We start from the raw sequence: 10,247 nt of genomic DNA, 5'->3' as shown, positions 1-10,247 counted from the left end.
AGCAAAGAGGAGCAAAGTGACTTGCCCAGTGTGATATAGCTAGTAAGTATTTGAGGACAGATTCGAATTCAGATCATCCTGGCTCCAAGCTCCAAACCTGATGTACTTGCTCTCTCTGTCTGTCTGATGTGTGTGTGTGTGTGTGTGTGTGTGTATGTGTGTAGATGTGCATATGTATATCTGTTTATCTATACACATTTTCCCTTCTTCCCACAAAAAATGACATTTGCATAATTTGGTAAAACAACATTATCCCATTTCAATAACAAAATTTGAGCCTTGCCACAATTCTATGAAGTAGAAAAAATATTGATAAGTCTGGACCACTAGACTTTTGCCCAATGGCAGAAAACATAGAGTTCTTATGTCTCTGTCCCATGAAATGACTTGCCTTTTTGGAATTCTAGGGATGGCATCAATCTCATCTCAAACATACCCTCTCTCCTTTTGGTGTATAGAGTATAAGACTTAGAGTTAGAAGTAGCCAAATTCAAATCCTGCCTCAGCCATTTATTTGATATTTGACTTGGAGCAAATCACTTATCCTTTTTTAATCTGCTTCCTCATCCAAAAAATGAGACTACCTTACAGGGCTGTTGTGAAGATCATATGAGATAATATCTATAAAGTTCTTTGAAAACCTTCATATTTATGACTAGAAATTTTGTGGGGTTACAAGGCATGTTTCTAATCCCTTTAATTATTAGTCTTTCATCATCATCATCATCCTCAGTAGCAGCAGCAATAGCAATGTCAGCAATAACAACAACAACAACAACATAAGGGAAGCAGAGGAACTTCTTATTCTTTCTCCTTTTACTTGAAATTAAAGATTGCCTTAAAGATCAGTCTGCTTTTCTGGTTTTAGAGGAATTGATCATAAAGAACAGGGGTCAGGCCTTTTCCGTATCACTTTTCTCTAGCTTCCCACATGCCAAGAACTGAAAGTTCATTCTCTCCATGTCTGTTCCCTTTCCTGAAGCCTTGATGTTCCTGTTGCCAGACCCAGAGCTAAAAGAGATCTCAGAGAAATATGAAGAACGCAGTTCCAAAGTACCTTTCATATTACTCTTCTTTACACAGTTCTAAGTGCTAGAGCCACAGAGACAAAATAAAATAACTCCTGCCCTCAAGATTATATTCTAAATGAGTGGAGCCAAGATGGCAGAGTAGAAAGATGCACATACACTAGTTCTTCACCACAGCCCATAAAATTCCTGTAGAAATAGACTCTCAACAAATTCTAGAGCAGCACAAGTCACAGAACAATGGAATGAAGCAGATTTCCAGCCCAGGGTGACCTAAAAGGCTGATGGGAAAGGTCTGTTGCACCAGATGCAGATTAGAGTCCAGTCCAGCATTGGCCATGCAACACAGCTCCAGGAGGAGGACCTAAGCAGGCCTCAGGGGCAGAATCCCCAGCAGCAGTAGCAGAAGTCTTCAGATCCCTGAACTCACAGGTGCAAAAGGTCAGTGAGAAGGTTTTTTTCATCTGGCCAAGAAGGGAGCAGGGTCTTCCCATAGCTCCAGCCCCAGGCAACAGCAGCAGAGGCTGCATCGGGCAGCCGCAGCACCCATAAGAGCCCACATCCATTGCTGGATCATAAAACCCGTGGGGGCACTGAGTAACTGATTCTTAACTCAACACTGTATGGCAGCCTTGCCCCCACCTAATGTTCCTGGAGGAATTGAGCAGGGGATCTTTATCTCACATTGAATGGTAGCCCTGTCCCTGTCTAAAGCCCCTGGAGGAATTGAGCAGCTTATCTGAATCTCAGCCCCCAGTGCTGGCTTGGTGGAACTGGAGGCCAGGTGGTTGTGGAGAGGAAGTTGGGCACAAAAGTTTCTGGGTACAAAAGTGTACAATGAGGAGGAACTGAGATCTTACAGATCCCCAGAGCATACCATAGTCTTGGCAAAGTACCCAAAAGACAAAGAACTAGTTGGGAAAATGCCCAAAAAAGGGAAAAAAGTTAGATTATAGAAGGTTACTTTCTTGGTGAACGGATGTCTTCTCCCATCCTTTTGGATGAGGAAGAACAATGCTTACTATCAAGGAAAGACATAAAAGTCAAGGCTTCTGTATCCCAAACATCCAAAATAAATATTCAATGGTCATAGGCCATGAAAGAGCTCAAAAAGGATTTTGAAAATCAAATAAGGAAGATAGAGGAAAAATTGGGAAGAGAAATGAGAGAGATGCAAGAAAATCATGAAAAGTAAGTCAACAGCTTGCTAAAAGAGACTCAAAAAATGCTGAAGAAAATAACACCTTTAAAAATAGACTAACTCAATTGGCAAAAGAGGTCCAAAAAGCCAATGAGAAGAAGAATGCTTTAAAAAGCAGAATTAGTCAAATGGAAAAGGTGTTTCAAAAACTCACTGAAGAAAATAGTTCTTTAAGAATCAGAATGGAACAGATGGAGACTAATGACTTTATGAGAAACCAAGAAATAACAAAAAAACCCCAAAAGAATGAAAAAATGGTGGATAAAGTGAAATATCTCATTGGACAAACAACTGACCAGGAAAATAGATCCAGGAGAGACAATTTAAAAATTATGAGACAACCTGAAAGCCATGACAAAAAAAGAGCCTAGACATCATCTTTCATGAAATTATCAAGGAAAACTGCCCTGATATTCTAGAAATAGGGGGCAAAATAAATATTGAAAGAATCCACCTATCACTTCCTGAAAGAGATCCAAAAAGAGAAACTCCTAGGATTGTGGCCAAATTGCGGAGTTCCCAGGTCAAGGAGAAAATATTGCAAGCAGCAAGAAAGAAGAAAAAAATGAGTATTGTGGAAATACAATCAGGATAACCCAAGATCTAGGAGTTTCTACCTTAAGGGATCAAAGGACATAGAATATGATATTCCAGAAGTTAAAGCAACTAAGACTAAAAACAAGAATCATCTACCCAGAAAAACTGAGTATAATACTTCAGGGGAATAATGCTCTTTCAATGAAATAGAGGACTTTCAAGCATTCTTGATGAAAAGACCAGAGATGAAAAGAAAATTTGACTTTCAAACACAAGAATCAAGAGAAGCATGAAAAGGTAAACAGGAAAGAGAAATCATAAAGGACTTACTAAAGTTGAACTATTTCCATTTCTACGTGGAAGGACAATATTTGTACCTCTTAAAACTTTTTTCAGTACCTGGGTAGTTGGAGGGATTATACACACACACACACACACACACACACACACACACACACACACAGAGCACACAGGGTGAGTTGAATAGGAAGGGATCGTATCTAAAAAATGTAATTAAGGAATGAGAGAGGAATATACTGGGAGAAGAAAGGGAGAAATGGAATGGGGCAAATTGCCTCTCATAAAAGAGGCAGGAAAAAGACTTTTTAATGGAGGGAAAAGGGGGGAGGTGAGAGTGAAAACGTGAAGCTTTCCCTCATCACATTTGACTCAAGGAAGGAATAAAATGCCCACTCATTTTAGTATGAAAACCTATGTTACAATATAGGAAAGTGGGGGAAAAGGGGTTAAGCAGCATAGGGGGATGATGGAGGGGAGGGCAATGGGAGGAGGGAGTAATTAGAAGTCAACACTCTTGATCAGGGATAAGATCAAAAGAGAGAATAGAGGAAATGGGGAGCAGGATAGGATGGAGGGAAATATAGTTAGTCTTACACAACATGACTATTATGGAAGTCATTTGCAAAACTACACACATATGGCCTATATCTAATTGCTTGCCTTCCCAATGGGAATGAGTGGGGAGGGAGGAAGGAGGAGAAGTTGAAACTCAAAATTTTAGGAACGACTGTTGATTATTATTATTCTTGCATATAGCTAGGAAGCAAGAAATACAAGTAATGGGGCATAGAACTTTATGTTGCCCTACAGGACAAAAGAGAAGATGGTGATAAGGGAAGGGAGGGATGTTGGAAGGGAGGGCAGATTCTTGGTAGTGGTAATTAGAATGCTCAGCACTTTGAGGTGGGGAGAGGGGAGAGATGGGGAGAAAATTTGGAACTCAAAATTTTGTGGAAATGAATATTGAAAACTTAAAATAAATAAATTTTAAAAAAAGAATATTATATTCTATTAGAGGAGAAAAGATGAACATAAACAAGTAATTTGGAGAAGGAGGCACTAGCAGCTGAGTGAATCTGGGAGGGATTTCTATAGAAAGTGGTGCTTAAGATGATTATGAAGGAAATGAGATTCTAGGAGGTGCAGGTAAAGAGAATGCCACAACCTAGTAAAAGGGTCAGCTGAGACTTGAGGTAAACTGAGTAATTCTTCCATGGAGAACTCACTGAAAGATAACTTAGAAGAATCACACAGGATCAGAAGGTGTTGAAGAGGTCGCACCCTATATTAACAGAGAGAAGAAATACCTACAGTGATGAGTTCATGAAATGAAAAACAGTCCCTTATGTCACATACAGATTTTAAACTTGCTTATTCAAATAACCCAAATAAGGATGTCATGGTGCTTAAAGCTGGTAAAATAAGAATTTTTTCAATAAGGAAAATTTCATAGTGTTTATGGGATATAAGAGGACTCTGTGTTTCTTTGCCAACACTAGGTCACTAAATCAGTTAGTAGTTATTAAGTATCTATGTGTCAAGCTCTGTGTTAAGTGCTTGAATTCAAAATTATTGGAGGCAGTGTCCAGCCTCCTCTACTGCATATCTAATTAACTTAGTGTATGAAAAGTTGGCACACATGAATTTATTGATTTCTCAGAATCTCCAAAGTACAATCTTTTTGGATATATTGGATATTCTACATTCAACATCGTCTAAAGACAAATTTCTGGGTGACCCATATTCAAGTCAAATCCCTATAGCTTGCTATCTCTGTGACCCTGGCAGGAGGCTTTTCCCATTCTTCTTTCTTCTCCCCTTGATAGTGACTTCTTCAGAGATTACCTTCTATTTACACTGCAAATACTGGGTATGTATAATTTTTTGTATGTTATCTCTTTATTTAGAATGTGAGTTCCACGAGGCAGGGATTGTGTTTTTGCCTTTCTATGTAGTTGCTTACAAAATTCATGTAACCCATTTACATATCAAGAATAAATGCTCATTCACTGACTTATAATATGTACAAAACCATCCCCAATAAAATAATCAGTGCTTAGAAAGACAACATACTAAGCAAATTCTATACAGTGAGAGAATGATTCCTGGGTAGAACAGACAAGAATTCATTGATCAGGAATCATGTGATCTAGAGCTTGAAAAATGGGTCCCACTACAAAAGGAAGAGATAAAGTGGTGTACATAATTAGACTTGGAGGAAAGTGTGAAGAAAGACAATGATGTGTGAAAAATTTGGGTTGCGATTGTAATAAAGACAGATAATTAGTCTAGTTTGCCTGGGAAATAGTTTGAGAAAGGAGCACAATAACCAGAGCAAATATAGTTTTCCATCTTCTGAGTCAAGATTATTTGTCATCTCCACGTAAGAAAGTGAATCTACTGAATGTGAAGGTGGTGGCTGAAATGATCTCCAAAGTCCTTTTTAGTTTTAGGGATCTACAATCAGGCCTCACATTTTACTTCTAGAAATGGGACAATCTAGGTTGATTTTCTTGTTTTCCTAAATTGCTGGGCTAGGGATGACCTATTAAGTTTTCTGGTGTCTCTGTAAGCAAAGGTTTTGAAGATATTCTGTTCTGTAATATGATTGTGCTAGGGAGCATTAATGGCACTGATGGACTGCAGGAGAGAATGGTAGTAACAGTCCATGTGGACATAGTTGGTATAGCCATTTTGGTTCAATAGTACTTCTGAGAGGCTTGAAATTTTCAAAACTTATGGTAAATTTGACCTAATTGCTTCCTTGGAGCATTTTGAAATAATGAGTCTCTCAAGTGACCTATGCCATCTAGTTCATGAAATGTGTTAAATAGGAAAAAAAGACAAATTTCTTAGTCATTAAGCACCTTATAAAGGTGGTACTTAAGATATGTCTCTATATCCCATGTCCTTTCAAAGGTCTATTTTAAAAAGGACTCAACAGTGGCCTTATATACCATTTCTTCCCTCTCTCCAAGTATTTCCTATTCTTGTGGGAAAGTCTATCATCATAAAGGCATAAGAAACAAGCATTGTTGCGAGAAGATTAATTTGCAATAAATGCAAGCATAAACGATGCAAATGCATGGTCATTCCATTTCGTCAGAGTTCTTATGCTTATATTGCTGTCAATTTAATGGTGTGAAAATCCGGAAAAAGACCTTCATTTTATTCACTAGTAAGCCAGTCCAATGTGAAGAATTACAAAAACAAAACAAAAGATGGATATCTGAGGGTGAGTTTGTTCCTGGCTTTCTTTTTTTCTACTTATAATTGATCACATGTTCATCTGATGCAGGCATGCTAATGATGTTCATTGAAAGAACTGGAGATGTTTAGCCTGGAGAAGAGAAGGTGAATGGGGTTGGTACATGATGCTGTAGCTGTCTCCAAATATTTAAAGGGCTGCTACGTGGAAGGGTGATTAAACTTTTTTTGGTGACTGAGGGCAGAATTAGGAGTATGAGATGAAAGTTGTAGAAGCATATTTAGGTTTGAAAGAGTGGGAAATAATTTTATTCAATTATTATTTGAAATAATAAAAAATTCGGTAGGTTTTCAAGGAAATAGTGGAAGGCCCCTGTCACTCCGTAGAGGTCTTTAAATAAAAGACAATTGACAAATTTGAAATTGTGTTATAGAAAAGTTTGTTTTTCCATATGTATATTGTATTGTATAGTCACCGACATCTCTTCCAACTCTGAAAATTTATAATTCTGATAAAGTGATTAGAGGAAAATACCCTAGAGACCATGAGGTCCAAAGCTTTTGTTTGGTGGATGGGGAGATTGAGATCCATAGAGCCAGGAGGTGATCTCAGATCTGATTTCTTAAAAGCCACTTTTCTTTAGACTATGTAATTTTGCCTCTATTCCAGGAAAATGCACTCTATTGTAGTAGTGCTTTGAAATTTGAACTTTTACTTTTAAACATTGTCATTCAGTATAGCATGATAGTAAGTTGTTAATGAAATGTCAAGTTACTAAGAATAGAGTATATGAAAATAAATTCTATAAAAGGGGTTTGAAGATCCTTGAGAGAAGGGAGTTCAGAAAATAAGTAATTGAAAATTTGTTAACCCATTTTGGATAAGAAAGAGGTTCTGCAAGAAAACTTTGTATTTCTGAGCCAAATTGTAACCCCAATTTTCATTGCAACGATGGAGGCAATTTAAGGGGGTATAACTGGCAGAATTTTGTTCATGGTATTTATGGTATCATAATCTTATTAATAAATTTGTGTTCTGGGGCAATTACCATTTTGATATTTCTTCTACATTGTAAATATTAGATCTGCTGCCATGCTCCACTTGGAAAGGGAATTTCCTTATTTGTGATTCCATATTCCAATGAAATCATAGATCTAGCCTTAAAAAAGAAACTTGCAATGAGAAAACTTTACTATCAAAGTAATTTGTTATAGTCTGAGAGCACTTCCAGGGACACTAATATAAATGACTTGTTCTGCAATATAGGCAACATGAGAAAGAGAAAGACCTGAAACTAGCTTTTCCTCAGTCCAAGATCAGCTCTTTAAGTACTACCCGACACTGGGAGTTATCTTTACCATTGTAAACATATGCTCAGTCCTCAAATATTATCTATTTATCTACCTGTCAGCTATCTTCTTTCCTTCCTTCCTCTCTCCTTCCTTCTCTCCCTCCCTCCATCCATTTCCTCTTCCCTCCATTCCTTTCCCCCTCCCTCCCTTCCTTCATTCTTTTCTTTGTTCCTTCCTTCATTTGTTTCTTCCTTTATTCTCTGTTCCTTCCCTTCCTTCCTTCCCTCCCTCTCTCTCTTGCCCCCCTCTCCTTCTCACTCTCTCATTGTACTTCTCTTACTGTTGGAGAGGGTCAGGATTAGTTAATAATTAACTATTCTGTTGAATATTTGAAAGGCAAGGGGAAAACAGATAGAGTGGGCATTTTAGAAGCTAACGCAATACAACAGAGGCTAACTAGAATAGGCATGACCTGAATGAGTTTTGTCTGCCAAAATAAGCAGGAAAAAATTTCACAGTAACACAGAAAATATTGTGCTTTGAAGTATTGAAAAGAAAGTCATCAAGAATGGTTGGATTTAAAATATTTTCAAATTATTGATGATACTCTTGCTCACTTTTCTTTGGTCAGTGAAAGAAAATAACTTTTTTTAACAGTGATTTTTAATTCTTCAAGAAATTCATAGAACCAAGTGATCCTGACATCCATTTCATCTCCAGCTGAACTATAAAAGAAGAAAATCTCTGAAATATAGGACTTAGATGACTAATGTAACAGTGACAGAGTCATGAATAATCACACTTTTGTGACAGAATTCATCCTAAAGGGATTCACTGATATCCCTCAGTTTCAGGTTCTATGTTTTGTCCTTTTCCTCTTCCTCTACATAGTAGCTCTTATTGGAAATTCTCTCATTGGGGCTGCTATCAGCCTGAATTCTGGGCTTCACACTCCAATGTACTTCTTCCTGGTCAACTTGGCTTTGTTAGATGTCATCTGCACATGCACTGCTGTACCCAAGTTGCTACAGATTCTGGGGGGAGAAGACAATACCATTTCTTTTAGGGGGTGTATGACTCAATTGTACTTTCTGACTTGGTCTGTGGCTGCTGAGCTTTTGCTCTTCACTGCCATGGCTTATGATCGGTATGTAGCAATCTGCCAGCCACTGCATTACAGCAAGATGATGAGCAGAGAAGTTTGTGTCTCCTTGGCTGTGGCTGTGTGGGGGATCAGCGCATTTGGTGCCACAACAAACACCAGTCTCTTGTTGAGGTTGTCATTCTGTGGTCCCAATGTGATCGATCATTTTCTCTGTGAGATCCCTGCTCTATTACCACTCTCTTGCTCATCCACATATTTGAATGATGTCATGACCATCGTGGCTGACATATTCTTTGCTGTTCTGAATTTCCTACTCACCATGCTGTCTTATGGCCTCATCATTCTCAGCATCATGGCAATCCAGACCACAGAGGGCAAAAAGAGAGCATTTTCCACCTGTTCCTCTCACCTCATCATAGTGACCATGTACTACTCCACTGTAATCTATGTCTACCTAAGCCCAGGCTCCAGCTACTCCCCTGACAAGGGCAAAATCATGGCTGTGCTTTACTCTACAGTGAGTCCCACCTTGAATCCTCTTATCTACACTTTGAGGAATAAGGATGTCAAAAGGGCCCTCAGGAAACTATTTGTCCTTCTCAAGAGGAAATGATAATTCACTCCTCTAAATTCTCGGGAATTCTAGCTCACATATTTTTTAAAATGTCAGCTATCTTTATCTTTATTTTGTTTAAATACATTTAACACAGGATTATGTTAGACCCTGTCCAGTACTAGGTTAATAGAAAAACTTTCTCCATTCTAGCTCATATGTCTACGATACTTTTGAAAATGCCAAAGCACTTTTTTATTTCCTAAAGCTGTTAGATAATTAGTACGATTGTTGTCGTTATCATTGTATAGATGAGGACATCGAGTCTCAGAGGTTATGATTTTCCCAAGGTTATATAGCCTTAATCACTGAATGGGCGTTGCCTCAGTCAAACTGAGACCTGTTAAAGACCTAGCTTAAACAGGCCAAGGTTTCCCATTGCACCCTGGGCCCTCTCCAGTCATCCTGATCTATATCTGACCACTGCACCCAGGAGGCTCTTGAGGAGAGAGTGAGATTGGTGACTTTGCACAGCTGCCTCACTTAAATCCAACTCACTAGTGTGTCATGGCATGGCATCTCTAACGTCATCATCCTCTTCGAGAATGAAGGACAAACAACAACCAAATAAGCTAGGACTCAAACTCATCTTTCTTGCCTCAGCTTTTCCCAAAATAGACCATAGATCCAGAATACCGTGAAAATGTGGGATAGAATTAAGAATGGAAACAATAATGGTATTCTCTTCCTTTTATCCTTAATGATCTGAATCATTGTGTGATTTGGCATTAAAATCCTTTCATCTCCCTTGTGTGGAATGACTAGTGCTATGGAAAAATGTTCAAGCCAGAAAAACAGAGGGTATCAACAATATTAATGAATGACATTACCTATGCTTACATTCCTGGTCTTTATTTGATGAGATCACATTCACTTGTATCAAGATTTATTTAAATTCCATTCAAGGGCAGCAAGGTGGCTCAGCAAGTAGAACATGAACCCTTAGAGTCAGGAGGACCTGAC

General features: G+C 38.3%; 1 protein-coding gene across 1 annotated transcript; it reads left to right on the top strand.

Annotated features, from left to right (window-relative positions):
• Positions 1 to 8,354: 8,354 nt before the first annotated feature.
• On the top strand, positions 8,355 to 9,284 carry LOC140514606 (olfactory receptor 13A1-like). Its single transcript, XM_072625135.1, has one exon. The coding sequence runs from the start codon at positions 8,355 to 8,357 to the stop codon at positions 9,282 to 9,284; it is 930 nt and encodes a 309-aa protein (XP_072481236.1).
• Positions 9,285 to 10,247: the final 963 nt, after the last annotated feature.

This window comes from Notamacropus eugenii, chromosome 1 (genome assembly GCF_028372415.1).
Source record: "Notamacropus eugenii isolate mMacEug1 chromosome 1, mMacEug1.pri_v2, whole genome shotgun sequence".
NCBI lineage: Eukaryota > Metazoa > Chordata > Mammalia > Diprotodontia > Macropodidae > Notamacropus > Notamacropus eugenii.
This window is presented reverse-complemented; position numbering and strand designations above follow the sequence as displayed.

Bases quoted from the DNA above. Each gene is read 5' to 3' on its own strand.
- LOC140514606 (XM_072625135.1), top strand. From the start codon at position 8,355: ATGAATAATCACACTTTTGTGACAGAATTCATCCTAAAGGGATTCACT.